The sequence below is a fragment of the Rutidosis leptorrhynchoides genome, chromosome 11, assembly GCF_046630445.1.
Source record: "Rutidosis leptorrhynchoides isolate AG116_Rl617_1_P2 chromosome 11, CSIRO_AGI_Rlap_v1, whole genome shotgun sequence".
In the NCBI taxonomy this organism is placed as follows: Eukaryota; Viridiplantae; Streptophyta; class Magnoliopsida; order Asterales; family Asteraceae; genus Rutidosis; species Rutidosis leptorrhynchoides.
The window spans coordinates 50,352,625-50,371,450 of record NC_092343.1 but is presented as its reverse complement, the minus strand read 5'-3'; the positions used below and the strand labels follow the sequence as shown (position 1 = coordinate 50,371,450).

At 35.0% G+C, this 18,826-nt stretch overlaps 1 protein-coding gene across 1 annotated transcript; it reads right to left on the bottom strand.

Moving 5' to 3' along the window:
- Nucleotides 1-13,407: 13,407 nt before the first annotated feature.
- Nucleotides 13,408-15,860, bottom strand: LOC139874557 (uncharacterized). The gene is made up of 5 exons (XM_071861972.1): nucleotides 15,756-15,860; nucleotides 15,286-15,713; nucleotides 14,932-15,175; nucleotides 14,192-14,447; nucleotides 13,408-14,042 (listed from the first exon to the last, which is right to left on the bottom strand). Exons 1-5 carry the CDS (start codon nucleotides 15,858-15,860, stop codon nucleotides 13,408-13,410), a joined length of 1,668 nt encoding a protein of 555 aa, XP_071718073.1.
- Nucleotides 15,861-18,826: the final 2,966 nt, after the last annotated feature.

Genomic DNA, 18,826 nt, shown 5'->3' with positions numbered 1-18,826 from the left:
TCGCTCTCAAGGCATTTGAAACTTACCAAACGTACTTCTCCACAAATATTAAAAAAGGGAAGCTAAAAGATTTGATCCCTGACACTGATGCTGCTGCTGCTGAATCTTTCTGCTGTCTTGGCATATGCTTGAAGCATATTAACGTTGAATCACATGATTATGGTTTTGAGCTGATTTTCAAATTAGATGACGACAACATTCACCAACCTTTTGTGTTCTTGGATTCACTGTTTTTAAAACTAGAGGAATGTTTGCCAAGTTACAAGCTTTCTTCTGGTGCACAATTTGGTCATCAGTCACTGATTTTAGATTTTGACACTTTTAAAGCATGGGAAGAACTTCAACGCTCATCACCGGTATGTGTTTTCTTAATAATTATACATTAGGGATCTTGTACTTTTGGGATGCCAATATAAGCAGTCAGTAGGTCAAAAGACAGGCGATACAGCTAATATATCTAAACTAAAATTATACATGGTTGAATGATATTGATATTACACTTGTCATATGTGCAGTCTTACTCTAACCTACATAACCAACAATTTAATTTAAAGTCATAATAAAGTTGGTTGAACCACATTTTATTATTATTATTATTATTATTATTATTATTATTATTATTATTATTATTATTATTATTATTATTATTATTATTATTATTATTATTATTATTAATTATTAATTATTAATTATTAATTATTAATTATTATTGTTAATTATTATTGTTATTTGTAGCTAATAATATATTTGCTTTGTTTTGATTAAGTCTACTAAGGATGAGAAGGATGGCAACACACACGGAATCGTTGAAATTGAAAAAGCAATATCGATCCTGACTGAATCTCATGGCCTAATTTTTTGTCAAGCTTCGACCCCCCACCATAGTGATAAGAAGGGTCCGGATCCGGTCTTTTTCATGGGCGCTAGGAATCCGGGGGATGTTGGCATTTACATATACTTGAGGAATATTTACACTGGAGATGTTGATTATGAATGTGACTTGTTTTTTCCATCATTCGACAACAACAACAACAAGTCTCGTGAATTCTATAATTCACTCTTTTCAAAACTACACAGTTGTTTGCCAAGTTTCAAGCTTTATTCTCGCCCACAATTTGATCATCCTTTGGTTCTAGATCTAGAGGCCAACAGTGTTGAAGCATGGGTACATCAATTGTCATTGTTGGTATGCGTTTTGTTTTCTCAAATCTATCCATTTCTTCTTACGTCTATAATAATAAATAAATAATAATTGTACTATAACGGTCATAATCAAGAGGGAAGCACGTTTTTGGGGGGAAGTAAATTTTTTTTCGTTTTTTTGATTTTTTTTTCAGATATCAAGTTTAGGTGAAAATATGAACATTTAAAAAAGACACTTTGCGATGAATGTTATTATTTAGGCGGGAAAACGACCGAAGAAATAATTGATAACATTCATCATGAGTAATGTTATTTCTAATAATTTTGGAACGTTGTTTTCTTTCATGTTATATGAAGTTTTTTTTAAAGTTTAGCCCGATTTAGGGTTTAGGGTTTAATGTTTTGTGTTAGTCCCTAAACCCAAAACACTAAACCCTAAACTCTAAACTGTTCGTGTTAAAAATTCAATATAAACCCTAATTTTTAAACCCTAAACCCTAATTTTTGAACCATAATTTCTAAACCCTAATTACTAAACCCTAATTTTTAAACCTTAAAAAAAGTCAGAAGAACAATATTACTCATTATGCATGTTTTCATTTTTTTCTTCGAGTGTTTTCCCGCCTAAATAATAACATTCATCAAAAAGTGTCTTTTTTAAATGCTCATATTTTCATGTGATCTTGATGCCTGAAAAACAAATTTCGAAAAAAATGAAAAAATTTACTTCACCTCACTTCTCCCAAAAAAGTGTTTCCCTCTTGATTAAATCTCTATACTATAATTATAATAATAATTATTGTTAAGTATAATAATAATAATAATTATTATTACTATTTTTTATTCAGTTATTATTAATTAATTAATTTGCACCTAATATTATATATATTTGCTTTGTTTTGATTATTAAGTATGAGGATAAGGATGGCCTCAAACAAGCAATCACTGAAATTCAAAAAGCAGTATCGATCCTGAGTGAAACTTATGGCCTAACTTTTTGTCAAGTTTGGACCACCACCACCCACCATAGTGATGATAAGGTTCCGGCGTACTTTTCCATTGGCGTTAGGAATTCTTTAGATGTTGGCATTCACATATGCTTGAAGAACATTCACACCGGTGATCTTCTTGATTATGCGTTTCAACTCTTCTTCTCATCAATCAACATATTCGACAACAACAACAACTACTCTTGTGAATTCTTTGACTCAGTTATATCAAGACTAACGTCTAATGTGCCAAGTTTAAAGCTTTCTTCTCGCCCACAATTTGATCGTCTAGTTCTAGAGGCTGACAATGTTATAGCATCGGTAGATCAATTGTCACCGTCGGTATGCGTTTTCTTCTCTCAAATCTCACTCTTTTTATTTATTTTTATTTTGTAGCTAATATATAATATATAATACATATTTGATTTGTTGTGATAATAGAGTAAGTATGTCTCGACATCAGTAGAATTTGAACATCTGAAGACGGAGTTCTCTCAATTGTTTCATCCGGTTTCTTCCAAGAATGCTATTGATATTGATTACAGGCTGACCTACTTCTCATTTCAGTTCAGTCGACCATTATGAATCCAGCTAGAAAGCGATCAAGACTTGAAGATGTGCATTAATTATTGCAAAAGCAAAAAAATTACTCAACTTTCAATCCGTGTTGTACAATGTCACACCTTAAATCAAGGATTCCACCCAAGAGCACGCCACGCGACACTTGTGATTGAAGCTTGATATACTTTTGCTACTAGCTACGCCAACCGGCCCAGCATATGTCACAATATATATGATATATATATTTTTTTAATTATAATCATATTTAGGGATATGTTTAATATTTGTTTTTTATTTACTATCTAAAACATAGAATCATATTAAACGCACCAATTTTGAATTCAAACATGTAAAAATGTTTTTCATTATTTTGCTATTATTGTGCAGACCGAAAAAGGTAGACACGATGATAAAAAATGGTTAAATAAGATTAGTAGAAAATTGTATAGTTGATAACATTGTATTCAGTTGTGCATTATAAGTAACTGAAGGTGACTACCTTATAAGAATAAAGACATAGGCGCAGAAATAAGATTACGACAAGGACGAAAGTTTGACCTAATTTTCGTAATCTCGTAAAGAAATCGTTAATTGTCAACAATGTTAGTGCCGTTAGTGTGATTTTGATTATTTCTTTTATCCTCTTTAAAGTAGGTAGTACCATGCAATCGATTGCCTGTAAAAAAAGTAGGCCTTAAATTTGGTTGTTAATCATAATGTTCGTTACGCATGTTGAACTTTCCATTGTTAGTTAAGAAAGTGTTAAGTTATTATTTATTTTGACATTTCGATTAGAATAATATATCCGTGTTACCTCATTCATAAAGTTTTCCATGAGGCTTAACTTCCTCCCTACAACGTTAGACTTGTGCTAGTAAAGGAAAAAAAAAAAAAAAAAAAAGCCACAAAATATAGACTCGTTCTAAATCTCCAAATACTCCAAAGCATCACACAGAAACCATGGACATGAGTTTATCCTTGTTGACTTTAGACACTGATCAATTATCCAGCCAATTAAACCATTCCGACAGGCCAACTTTAGACGCTGACCAAAAACCTCGTTATCTTCTTTATGATGGATCTCAGTTTTACTAGAGGTGTCGATTATTTGTTTCCAACGTTTGAACATATGCCAAAAGAGAATGACACATTAGAAGAGTACCTTTCAAAATATAATTACCATTAAAATGTACTGCGTGCGTGATACTGACTTATAAAAGTATCTATTAACTTATACACATCATTGAAGTTCTCACTCTCTGTGGCTGGCTGTGTGAGGTCCTTAACTTTCACCATCTGCAAAGTCAAAAAAATTTAGCACTTTTTTCAATATATATAGCAATAAAAAACAACCTTCTTTATAGAGTCAATTAGCCTTTGGTGTCACCATTAGAAGTCGATCCACGTATTTGAAGATCTAAACTTCTTTAGTTTATATCACCATTCAAGGTAGCATTCCTCATTACTTTATATCGGCGACATTAGTTTTCAAAACCACAGGTTACACTCGCGCTCCAAAATCTCAATATGAAATTACACCAATAACGTGAATACAATATATGGCAAGTAATTAGGTCAGTTAATCTGCAGTAAATTAACCATGGCACACAAATAGCAAAATATAAGCAATCGGGTATATGTAAAACAGAAGTACTAGTGTAAAATGTTTGAATTGAAATAAAGAACAATATGACAAAGCTTTGATCGTTTTATTGATTTGTATGAACTGATAAAGCTAAATTGGTGCTTTGATCATTTACAATGGACCCTATATATACAGAAAAGATCAACGGCTATATGCCCGACGAACGTTTAATTAAACTTATGGTTATAAAATTTGAACTTATGATATAAATAATGATTTTCATTATTATTAAATTACTTATGATATAAAAGTAATTATTTTAATTTAAGACTTATGATATATATATTTATTATATCATTTATTAATTACATTTTGATTTAATTAAATTTTTAATTAAACTTATGATTAATAATACTTTTATTATTAATGAAAAAAACTTGTGATAAGTATTAAATTTATGTTATGAGATTATTATAATAAGACTTATAATAAAGAATAATTAATTATTTAATTATTATAAGGCTTAATTATTATTTAATTATAATTTAATTATTAAATACTTATGGTCTAATGATTATAATTAAAAACTTATGATATGATTAATAATTCATTATTAATTAATAATACTTATGATATAATTAAAAATTTATTATTACTTAATAATACTTATAGTATGATTAATATTTAATTAATTAATTAAATACTTATGTTACATTAATTATATCATTTAAACTTATATAAACTTTATAATTCAATTTAATTTAATTAAACTTATGATTTGACCTAATTATGGGGATTGATTTTCACACACCAAGAATTGATCCATACACACTTTTTTGCACCAAATTTACATTTATATCCCTAAATTTATCTAGGTAATTGAACCTTTATAATTATAAAGTAAGAGTATATTAGTATGTTTGTGTGTATGGATCAATTCTTTGTGTGTGACAATCATCTCCCCATAATTATACATATATGACTTTAAATAACATTATAACTTATATTATTAATATAATTTACACTTTTATTTCAATGTTGACTAAGTTTGACCAAGGTTGACTTTTGAGTTGACTTTCAGTTGACTGACTTTCAGTTGACTTTTGTTGACTTTCTAATTAAGGAAACTTTCCTAAGTTAAGAACTTTCCAAAAATAGCAACTTTCTAAATATGGAAACTTTACAAAAATAGAAACTTTTCTAAAATAGAAACTTTCCTAAAATGGAAACCTGCTAATTATAGAAACTTTCTAAAAATAGAAAGTACGTGTTATACGCTGTCCTGATCATACCGAAACTTACCGAGTGTTTTTCTATGCTTATTTGCAACAAGTATTATAGCTATCATACTAAGACTTGACCAAAGTTAGTTATTTATATCGACCTGCTTTATTTAAAGGTCGGCGTTGTGATCATTCTTGATCACTTTTTCATTTGCGGTTCACGTTTTCGTGTGGTTACTTCGTTTACATTAAGGTAAGTTATATTCCCGTTTTTCATACTATTTAAAGTATTTTTGGGATGTGATTACATGCATTTTGTTTTACGTTTAGACACAAGTGACAATTAAATTTAAATTATTCATTATGAGTTGAACGAAAATATTCCCTAGTCTGGTAACTGTAATCACCGGTTTCTACTGGTGAACGCGAATCCTATGGATAGATCTATCGGGCTTGACAACCCCATTTCGAGCTAGTCGCGCTAGCAATTTATAATCAGAATGTATTAGTACTTCGTTATTTGAAGATACACCTCTTCAGTGTATATTGTGTTTGGTAAGGGTATGAAAATGGTTAAGTGGTTACCAGGTGACTCATGGATTAATGGAATAATATTTTAATATTTTCTAACATTTTAAATCTTGTGATCTAAAACTTATTCGTTTATTTAAACCTATAATTTACCTAACATTTTTGTTGACAGTTTACTAGCATGTTTTCACAGGTACTTGATTATTTGGGCTTCCGCTGTGTTAGAGAGTCTGCATGCATTTTTACAGTTTACTTGAATGAAGTCACGGCGGTAGAGATCAAAGGAATGTTGAGTCCATTGCATATTCGCCTGATACCTGCTTGATTCAAGTCTGCTCAAAACCCTGATCAACATGCTGACAAAGCAATCGATTCTGCTCGTCATAATTCGCTCGATCATCCCGACTACGACCATCAACGTACTCTCTCATACCCGTAAACTGCCCCTCAGTATGAAGTCTCATCCCACTAAACTGGTTTGTAATAAAATCACAAGTCAAACCAGGACCACTAGAACTACCAGCCTCGGTCATTTCCACATCAGCAGCCGGAGGCACATCCTCCTCCTCATCCGGATCAGTTAAATCTGCCTCAGATTGAGCATGCGTACCCGTATACTTATAAATTTTCTTCTTCTTTCGCACCAACACTTTACAGCCCTCATAAACCTGGGCACCCAGCGCACGTGTACCCTCGTTCTCAATCTTAGCAGCCTGAATATGCCTAACATGCAGAGGCGTCAAAGAAAGGTTCAGAAACTCGAAAATCAAGGTAACATAAACTCCACTGCTCAACGGGCTGCTGGGCTTAAGATTGTGACCCTGCCCGCAAAGAGACTTAGCAGCACCATAAGGAATGTTGACATTCTCATCATCTCGCAAACAACTAAGATAAAACAAATCAGCAATGCTGACTTTCTCCGTATTCTGCCATCTCTGATTAATTGTATTTGCAATGAACCGCTGAATGATGCGAAGACGATTATCCTTGATTAGAGTATATGAGCTGCAAGTTGGTTTGTAACTTTGCTTATGAGTTATATTGTACCAAGCTACCTCATGCTCAAAAGAACCAGTGAAACGTCTGGCCGAATTTAAATAATACCCCACAGTATTCTCATCCACCTGAGCACCCTCATAAATCGTAAGTGCATTATCCATGTCCATGATAGTCATGGAACGCATTTGACCTCCCATTTGAAAAGTCATCAATACATAAGTACTACGTATTGCATTGGGGAAGAACTTAGGAGTTGAGAAGAACTCTAAACACCACACGTTGTAAATCAGACGATCAAGATCGAAGAACTCATACCAATCGTTAAACCCAATACGTTCCCGATTACTTGTAATATATGTTTGAACCAACATATCACGAACGTCTTCAGCTAAATCAACCTCCTCAAGAGGTTCCCAATCAGGATAACAAGTAGACAAGAACTTACGGTCCTCTATCTCAGTTAAAACATCCATCCATTCCATATAGTTTTCATTAGTACGATCCTAAACCAAGTAAGGATGCAAATCCCTAGAAAGCTTATGAGCCCTCGGATGAATGGGTTCCATAGATACATTTTGTGAAGAACTTGGTCTTTTAGCTCCCTACAAAAAATAACCACATTCACAAGAAACCAAATGGAAAAAGAAAAATGTTAGCATTAGTTAAAAACCAAATAATATTTCAATTTCCCCATTCGCTTTCATGTTTGACAAGTATCTTCATGTTCAAAAACTCAATAACAAAAACCTCATCATCTCATAAACGTTCAAAAATCATACTTTCATAATGCCAATAAAATCATTCATGCAATCATAAATATAATCAAATTAACGGATAACACATGAACTAGGCATATTACAATCTCACAATTCAATCCCAATTTTAAAAATCAAACTGAGTCAATCTCAGTCAACTAACCCAAATTGACATGAACTCTAAATTTAAAAATCGAGCAATCGAATGATTCATGACAATTAACAACTAACAAACTCAATAACTATCATTACTACATCAAATAATAGCAAATAACATCAAAATTAAAATAAATACCAAACTTTCAAATACTCAAGAAGCCTAGAATCAAAACTAACAATTTTAGAACAAATAGCATATTAAACTACATTCCAGCATGTTATATAATCATAATAAATAACAAATTCGGCCTAAATTAAACCAATAAACACCCCCACACTTGATTTCAAAAAAACCCATATGAACACCCCATTAGAAATCAAAATTAGAAGAAACTAAAATTAAAATATGTGTTAGAATCATTACCTTAGTCTTAGGAGGCATGATTAAGGATGGATTTGATGTTGATTTGAAGTAAAAATTGATTAAGGTTTATGTGTGGGAGCTCAAAATTCGGCGGGTGTATGTGTGTGTGTGAATTTGAAAACAAAACAGCAAATAAAAAGCAAAAAAACGAGTTTGGGCTGGAGCCGCGTCGCGGTCGCGATGGGGTATATCCCGGTCGCGATCAAGTGGTACCTGATACCAGTTTTTTCCGATTTCTTGGATCGCGATCGCGATTGGTTGTGTCCCGGTCGCGATCGAACCTTTTGCTGGAAACCCAACTTCTATCAATACACCACGGTCGCGACACACTGAGTTGCGGCCGCGATACAGTCCCCAGCTTTTTAAAAAAAAATTTTTATACTTTTTATGGTTTTTCTGTTTTAAAAATGCGTGTAATAAAAATAAAGGAAAATAAAATGAAATGAAAATCTAAGCATGCAATTCTAGATGAACAAAAAGTACAAGTGTGACAATTTATTAAGGAGTCTATCATGCGACTCGTACCCGTGTTAGTTAACTTTTCGGGTACAAGGTGATGTCATCATACTTGTCAAGAACAACTCCATCATAATAGAATTTTAAATGATCACCATTCACCTTAAACGTATTGACATTCCCTATTAATTCAACATAACCTGTCGGGAATGCTCTCTTTACCTCATAAGGTCCCGTCCAATGGGACTTCAACTTTCCGGGGGAAAACTTAAATCGCGAATTAAAAACAAGAACCTTATCCCCCGGAGCAAACTCCTTCTTATCTCTCAAACGGCCATTATGCCACCGTTTTGTCTTCTCTTTATATAAATTCGAGCTCTCATATGCGTCTAGCCTTAATTCATCTAACTCATTTAATTGCAACATCCTACTTTCCCCCGCTTTTTCTAAATCCATATTACAATTCTTCAACGCCCAATATGCTCTATGTTCCAACTCGACCGGAAGATGGCATGCTTTTCCGTAGATAAGTCAAAACGGTGTGGTTCCGATAGGCATTTTGAATGCTGTTCGGAAAGCCCACAACACGATCCAAAATGAGCGCCTTTGGGATTCCAAAGCGCGAGAAGAGATTATTCAAGAAATTCACCACGACCCGTGCATCATTAGTGGGTAGAGCTTTGGCCTCCGCCCACTTGGACACATAATCGACAGCTACTAAGATATATTTGCAGTTGTGAGAGCTCGGGAAGGGACCCATAAAGTCAATTCCCCAAACATCGAAGACTTCACACACTTGGATGCCGGTTTGTGGCATTTCATCACGTTTGGTGATTGTGCCCTTTCTTTGGCATGAATTGCAAGTGCGGACAAACGCATGAGAGTCTTTAAAGATTGAGGGCCAATAAAAATCCGAACCAAAAACTTTTCTAGCAGTATGACTAGGTCCATAGTGACCACCGGTGGGGCCATGATGACAATGCTCAAGAATTTGTTGAGCTTCTTTTCCGTACACACACCGGCGAATTACTTGATCCGCACAAAATCGAAAAAGATGAGGGTGATCCCAAAAGTAATATTTCAAATCCGCAAAGAATTTCTTCTTTTGCTGATAAGAAAACCCTTTCTGAAGAACACCCGAGGCTAGATAATTTGCATAATCCACAAACCAAGGAACTTTTGGGTCATTGTCGACCCGCATTAAAAACTCATCAGGAAACGTGTCCTTAATTTTTGACTCATTGAATTTTTCTAAATTAGGATTCTCAAGTCGAGAAAGATGTTCAGCAACAAGGTTCTCGGCCCCCTTTTTATCGCGAATCTCAATGTTGAATTCTTGTAGAAGAAGAACCCAACGAATGAGACGTTGCTTAGCATCTTGCTTAGCGGAAAGGTACTTAAGGGCTGAATGATCGGTATAAACAATAGTCTTAGACAACACCAAATAAGGTTGGAATTTATCAAATGCAAAGACAACTGCGAAAAGCTCTTTTTCCGTATTGCGTAATAAATTGGACGGAAATGATTATCGTGCCGTTGCCCTAAGACGGCTCCCAACGCATAATCGCTAGCATCACACATGAGCTCAAAAGGTAAACTGAAATCGGGCGAAACAATTATTGGAGCCTGTGTAAGTTTGGTTTTCAGAATGGAGGAGGCGTTTTTACAATCGTCATTAAAATCAAAAGGAGTGTCCTTCTCAAGAATTTTGGTCATGGTGCGGGCTATTTTTGAAAAGTCTTTTATGAATCGCCTATAGAAACCCGCATGACCAAGAAAACTACGAATGGCCTTGACATTCGAAGGTTCGGGTAGTTTAGATATCACCTCAATTTTAGCTTGGTCTACCTCAATGTCTGAACGAGATATTTTATGGCATAGAACTATGTCTTCCTTCACCATGAAGTGGCATTTTTCCCAATTTAAGACTAAATTGGCTTTCTCGCATCGAATTAGCATACGTTCAAGATTAGCAAGACATGAATCGAAGGAGTCCCCAAAGACGGAGAAGTCATCCATAAAGACTTCCATACACTCCTCGATCATGTCATGGAAGATCGCAATCATGCACATTTGAAAAGTACCAGGTGCATTGCATAACCCAAAAGGCACGCATCGATAAGCAAAAGTACCAAACGGACAAGTGAATATGGTCTTGTCCTGATCTAGGGGGTTGATTGGAATTTAGAAATAACCCGAGAATCCATCTAGGAAGCAGTAGAACTCCTTACCCGCTAATCGTTCAAGCATTTGATCGATGAAAGGTAGCGAAAAGTGATCCTTCCTAGTGGCATCATTCAAATGACGATAATCTATAAAAACTCTCCATCCCGTAACCGCGCGTGTAGGAACAAGTTCGTTCTTTTCATTAAGTACAAAGGTCATACCCCCCTTCTGTGACACCGCTATAAATTTTTTTTTAAACGTGGCGGAAGCATTAGTATTAATTAACCATTACAATAACATAAACATATTTAATTACATATCCAAATCATTTGATGGCTAACATTAAACAATGATTCTAGTGTCACGTGATATTACAACCAAAACCAGTTTTAAAGGAAAAGACATATCAGAGTTTCTTCATAGTCAAACATAACATCACCATGCCCGTCTTCTCCCCAAAATGCATCATTTACAAAAGCTAACAACCTGCAAGGAGAGGATGGAGGGGAATTAGCACGAAGCTAAGTGAGTACGACTAACTACAGGCAATAGTATACAGGAACAGTTATACTAATAATGTCACAAAACTAACACACAAACATCACCCAAGTGCTGTCTACAGAGACTCTGGAGGCTCGGCCAAACCATTAACCACCAGCTGATCGGACTGGGGTTTACCAGAAGTTCCTCCACCACCGTGTATATATATATATAATCCACACGTGATGGATGCGTCATTCACATATATATACACCTCGGTTGTCCAGGCTACCACATGAGGAACCCAACCCGTAGGTTGATCTCTCCTACCGAGGCTACCACACAATAGGGACGCACTGGGCTCCAGCAGACAAGCATAAACTAACATGCAGTCATCACAACGTACTAACTAACCACAACAATAAGTATACCTAACAAGTATGGCAATCATAATATAACATGCTATTCTATACTATGTTCTCCAGTTAGTCCCACTCACCAATTACCAGCAACTAGCTCAGATAATCTACTACTGAGCGGCTTCTTTATCATTATCACCTGAATATAAGGTAAATCAAGTTAGTTACTGTCCATTAACATCAAATAACATAGTACAAAAATTTTTGTATCAAAAAGCGTCTGCTAAAAATTTTTGCTTAACACTTGTGCATTTTCAAAATTTACATCCTGATCAACAATATACAAACGGGCATCATAATGGCTAAAAATCAACACTTAGTAAAGTATTTCACTGCCAAAGACACTCGGTCGACTGTCAGAGACAGTCGACCGACTGTCTACACTCACTCGGCCGAGTGTCTAGTCACTCGGTCGATGGTCTCTCACAGACTCACTCGGCCGTGGGTCATACACACTCGATCGATGGTCGAGTCGGTCGGTCGAGTGTCAGGAGACACTCGGCCGACTGTGTTTATCTGCAGAAGCTGAAGATAAAGTGACGGGTTTCACCCAAATTCATCCAATTCTTGCTCTAGAGCTCGATTACGACCTCAAAACTGATCAAATCGAAGACACTATACATGTAGAAACATAAACCCATTAAATTTAGACTCAAACAACATCAAATCTAACCATGTTGACCCAAATTACACACTGTGTAAAACCTAACACAAAAACCCAAATTTCTCAAAGATTAAAGCATGAAATGCTATGATTCTTACCTTGATAGAATCAGTAAAACACAAGGAACAAGATAATGTAAATGATTTGAGCTATAAAACAAGAATTAAAGATTAGGGTTTGATTAGGTGAAAGAGATGAAGGTACGGTGTTTGAGAAGAAAAGTCTAGAAATGGAAAGAAGGACACAACTCTAGCCAATTAATTGGGTTTAATTCCCACACTGTGCAACACACCGGTATTTATCAGCTATCTGATATCTTTCGTACGTCATTTGGCAATCTAAACGAAGTCCAAATAAAATAAACAAACCTGTTCTGTGACCCTTGTCACAAACTGGTCCTAACCACATCATCAAATAATAATAAATATTAATTAAAAAATAAAAACATATAATAACGCAACACAACTTAAGGGCAATCTAGTAATCTTACAGCTAGGTCCGATTGAGGATGTTACACCTTCTTCAGCACAACTTGTACAGGGCTCACCCACAGGCTATCGGAGATTGGGTAAATCAACCCGGCGTCAAGTAACTTGACTACCTCCTTTTTCACAACGTCCTACATATTCGGGTTTAGCCTCCTCTGCCTTTAGACAACAGGTTTGTACTCATCCTCTAAGAGGATTTTATGAGTGCAGAAGGAGGGATTGATGCCCGGTATGTTGGTCATTTTCCAGACAATTGCCTTTTTGTGAGCCCTTAACAAATTAATTAATCGGCCCTTTTGATTACCGGAAAGAGTAGCAGAAATAATTACCGGTAATTGCGATGTACCTTGAAGATAGGCATACTCTAAATGTTCCCAGAGTTCCTTAAGTTCAAGTACGGGTGGTTCTTCCAAAGAATTTTTGATTCAGAACTTATCTTCCTCTTTGATCTCTTCTATCAGTTCCTCTTCCTTGGGATCATCTTCCTTATTATAGTCATAATCATCAGTATTAACTTCCAACAAGTTTTCAAATTCAGCATCTAAATCAAAATCATCACTACTATCAACGAGAACAAAACCTGTAGTATCGACTTCCAAGAATTCCTTCAATTCATTCTCAACACACAAGTCTATTACATCAAGTTTGAAACAAGTATCATCAATGGACTTGGGTTGTTTCATGGCCTTATCTACATGGAAAATCACTCTTTCATCACCTACGCCTATGCTAATTTGGTTCTGTTGAACATGGATAATAGAATCAATGGTGTTTAGGAAAGGTCGACCTAGAATGATTGGTACTTTAGTGTCCTCTTTCATTTCAAGGATCACTAAATCGGCCGGAAAGAATAATGGTTCCTTATTTGGACAAGGGTGGCTAACTCTCACTATTAAGTCTTCGGCAATACCTATAGGAGTGTTAAAAGAATGGTTGGCCAAGTGAATTCCCATTCTAGTTGGTTTTAAATCTTCTAAGCCAAGTTTCAAGTACAACGAATAGGGCATTAAATTAACGCTTTCCCCTAAATCGGTTAGTGCATCATACACTGCCGAATCACCTAATAAACAAGGAATAATAAAGCTACCTGGGTCTCCCAATTTTGGAGGAATCGTTTGCTTTTGCAAAATGGCCGAACACGCCTCATTGAGGAATGTGGCCCACACCTCTTGATATTTATCTTTCGAAGAGATTAGGTCCTTTAGAAACTTCTCATAGTTAGGCATCCTTTAATCACTTCTGCCAATGGCATATTGATGCTGATTTGATTAATCATATCTAAGAATTTCTTATACTGATTCGCAAGCTTGTCTTTCTTTAGAGCTTTAGGATATGGAATTGGTGATTTGTACACCTTCAATGGCGGCTTAGTTATGATCTCCGGTGGATCATCTTTCTTTTGCTCCTGGGCCTTTGGCTCATAATTCTTAGAACTTTCATCCTTTGACTCCTCATCAATTGGTACCTGCAAAACAGTAGGAGAAATAATAGGTGGAGACTTGAGAGTCTCCTCATTAATGACCAAACCACTTCGAGTGGTTATGGCGTTAACGTGCTCATTTCTAATAGGTCATTTATTGTTCGAATTGGACTGCGTGTTAGATGGGAGAGTACCCGGTGGTCTCTCCGATAAAGACTGAGCAATACGACACACATCACGTTCTAAATTCTGAATCGAGGCTTACCAACTTCTAACTTTCTGCTTTGTTGATTCACCATCTTGTCTCAAAGTAGTGATACTTTCGTCCGTTTTCATAATGAAACCCCTTAACAATTCTTCCAACGGAGGCATCTTATTTTCTGGCTGCTGAACTGGTTGCATAGGTTGCTGAAAATTTCTAGACGGTGCTTGCCGATTTCTGTTATTAAATCCAGGTGGCCTGTTTTTTCTGATTACCCTGATAAACTTGATTACCATTCTGATAATTGTCACCATTCGTATTACTCACTTGGTTGAAAAACAGCCTTCCCCCTGGAAATTCAATAAGAGCAAAGTCACCCTTTTTCACATAACCCAAATAATTATCCTGTTCCTCCATTGACGCTTGATCACAATCTTTCGTAAGATGTGGTCCCTGATATAACTCACAACCAACCTTTATCGCGTGTATTTCTTTAGTGATAGAATCCATCTGTCTTTTAAAGGTCGCAAGTTGAGCTTTAACTGAAGCAAGCTCGTCACTAGTTTCGGTACTAGCAACATGAGAAGAGCGAGAAACATCCATCTCTTGATGCCAATCATAAGAATGTGTAGCAGTTTCGGAGATGATTTCATAAGCTTCATCTGGGGTCTTTTCATTAACAAACCACCTACAGCAATATCAATTTCTTTCCTTGTCGGCACATTGACACCCTTATAGAAAATTAAGACCTTATTAAAGTTATTCAACCCGTGTTGAGGACAATTGTGTAGCATTTTACCAAAACGTGTCCATGTATTATAAAGTGTCTCATTTGACTTCTGAACAAAGTGATTAATGTCACTCTGCAATTTAGCATCCTTTGAAGCTGGAAAGAAACGCTGCAGAAACTTATCTTCCATTGTAGGCCAACTATCAATCTCACCCTCTGGCAATGACTTTAACCAGTCCTTGGCATCATCTTTTAAGGACCAAGGAAAGACTCTCGGATAGATAATTGTATCAGAAACATTTGCAATCTTGAACAAATTGCAAATGCTTTTGAAGTTCCGAAGATGCTCAAATGCATCCTCTTTCGGTGTACCCCTGAACTGACACTAGTGAGTTATCATATTCAAAATCTGTCCCTTAACCTCAAAATTCGTGGTGACTGCCGGTTGTCTAATGGCATGTCCATTACCAGCCCTCGTGGCTTTCATCATTGCTTCCATCGTTTGACCTTCTCCTTCTTCAGTCATTATAACTTCTTCCTTAATATACTCAAAATCCAGAATATAAAAAGGTAATTCAGCGAAACCTTCAGCGATTTCCTGTTCTTCTTTAGCTTTGCTGTGTGTATAGTATACTCTAGACGGTTCCAGAGTTATTAGTACCTAACCTGCATTCACACCACAACTAAACCACGCGTAAATTTTTATAAAATAACTATAAAGTAACTTTTGTAAGAATTGTTTCTCACAAAAGGATCGAATAATTAAAAGCAAACTTAAAATCCCAATGTAGAACCGCTCCACGACAGCGGCGCCAAAAAGTTGATATGTGATATCGTACCTTAAAATAACTAGCTAAAAACTTAACAATTATCACACACTTACAAGCAACTATAACCTGATCATGCAGTAATCTATAAGTAATTTGACCAGTTCGTTCCACAGAGAGAAGTTTAATCAAGATCTTAACACTAGTAATTATCCTAGAGATTTAATTAAGAGATTTGGTTTGTATTTCAATTCACGCAATCAACGTGAAGTAAAATGAAATGAATTAACAATAAAGATAAAACAGTGTCCACTTGAATGATTCACTATTAATATGGGTTGTTCTTGCAGTTATTACCGATTATTTTGTCTTTAATATAGTTGTATGACTTCTCACCAAGTTCTAATAAGTCAAAGTAAGTAAACTCACATAAACACACTTCAAAAGATTAAACTATATTTGATAGAAACCAATGAGACTTGATTTGGACTAAACTCACGTAAAATCCTAATTATCACAATCACTTGCAATAATTACACTATTATGCAGTTCATAAGTCTTTCAATTACCAATTAAATCAATAACACAATCACTTAAAATCACTTCTCTAATTGTCTAGATCACCTAAATGTTGAAGCATATATTGCATCTCAAATCTAACTCACATTAAACGATTAACAATCTATGTAATTGAATTAAGAACATAGAACATGCATAAGAGTGGATCTTTAATCAAACACAATCAATTTCAACCACAAAACATTAAATTCGAATGATAGAACAATCCAGTATTCATAGTTTCACATTCAAGCAAACACTAAACTAATTTAGCCTAGCATATTAAAGTAGCAAGGAACAAATAAACAATAAAAACTAGAAGTATTCATGATTACAATGATAAACTGATGATAAAAACAAGTACCGAAAGTTATGATTAATCGAATAGAAGTAAAAGATGAGCAAGACTTCAATGGTAGGGTTTAGGTCTTCAAAGAACTCTCTTTTTCATAGCTGGAAAACTGCACACACCTTTGGGGTTAAAAACTTCGACTATTTATAAGTGCTCAAAAAGTCATCTGACCGGGCCCCGTCACGACCGTGATAGGTGGATTGCGACTGGGATGGTGATTCTTCATCGCTACCGCGATGATTTTGTTGCGACCGGGATTGACCTGATTCTGATTTCTTCAATTTCTACCAATGTATTACGGCCGGGATTCAACCAGTTGCGGCCGGGATCAGCTTCAGACTCAGTAAAACTTTGATTTCTCATGTACAAACATACTATGAGCTTAATTATAACCAATTCTTGGCAGAAAGCAACCAAAACATTAAACCAAAGACCTCTAGAGCTAGTATTACCAATTTATCTCAATTAATCACCAAAAGTCTTCACATTTCCACAAATAAATGAAAATAAAGGACCGATATCGCGATGTAATATATGTATAATTTGGGTGATATCAACAATGCTGATATCAAGTATCTTGGTGGTTTTGATGTCCTATAGGTTTTCAACTTAACTTTTGAAGCAATGTGATATCGGCTAAAAAGTCACGTTTTCACCCCGGTATTTGAAATGTCCCGTTCTTATTGATTAAAAACGTTCCATATTAATTGATTTCGTTGCGAGGTTTTAACCTCTATATGAGACGTTTTTCAAAGACTGCATTCATTTTTAAAACAAACCATAACCTTTATTTCATAAATAAAGGTTTAAAAAACTTTACGTAGATTATCAAATAATGATAATCTAAAATATCCTGTTTACACACGACCATTACATAATGGTTTACAATACAAATATGTTACATCGAAATCAGTTTCTTGAATGCAGTTTTTACACAATATCATACAAACATGGACTCCAAATCTTGTCCTTATTTTAGTATGCAACAGCGGAAGCTCTTAATATTCACCTGAGAATAAACATGCTTTAAACGTCAACAAAAATGTTAGTGAGTTATAGGTTTAACCTATATATATCAAATCGTAACAATAGACCACAAGATTTCATATTTCAATACACATCCCATACATAGAGATAAAAATCATTCATATGGTGAACACCTGGTAACCGACATTAACAAGATGCATATATAAGAATATCCTCATCATTCCAGGACACCCTTCGGATATGATATAAATTTTGAAGTACTAAAGCATTCGGTACTTTGGATGGGGTTTGTTAGGCCCAATAGATCTATCTTTAGGATTCGCGTCAATTAGGGTGTCTGTTCCCTAATTATTAGATTACCAGACTTAATAAAAAGGGGCATATTCAATTTCGATAATTCAACCATAGAATGTAGTTTCACGTACTTGTGTCTATTTTGTAAATCATTTATAAAACCTGCATGTATTCTCATCCCAAAAATATTAGATTTTAAAAGTGGGACTATAACTCACTTTCACAGATTTTTACTTCGTCGAGAAGTAAGACTTGGCCACTGTTGATTCACGAACCTATAACAATATATAAATATATATTAAAGTATGTTAAAAATATATTTACAACACTTTTAATATATTTTGATGTTTTAAGTTTATTAAGTCAGCTGTCCTCGTTAGTAACCTACAACTAGTTATCCACAGTTAGATGTACAGAAATAAATCGATAAATATTATCTTGAATCAATCCACGACCCAGTGTATACGTATCTCAGTATTGATCACAACTCAAACTATATATATTTTGGAATCAACCTCAACCCTGTATAGCTAA

Excerpts from the sequence above, each read along its gene's own strand:
- LOC139874557 (XM_071861972.1), bottom strand. The coding sequence starts at position 15,860 with ATGACTGAAGAAGGAGAAGGTCAAACGATGGAAGCAATGATGAAAGCC. Across the intron at positions 14,448-14,931 it reads GAAGGCTGTTTTTCAACCAA|GTACCAATTGATGAGGAGTC; the intron begins GTGAGTAATACG and ends ACTGTTTTGCAG. Across the intron at positions 14,043-14,191 it reads AGGATGCCTAACTATGAGAA|GTGATTCGGCAGTGTATGAT; the intron begins GTTTCTAAAGGA and ends CTTGTTTATTAG.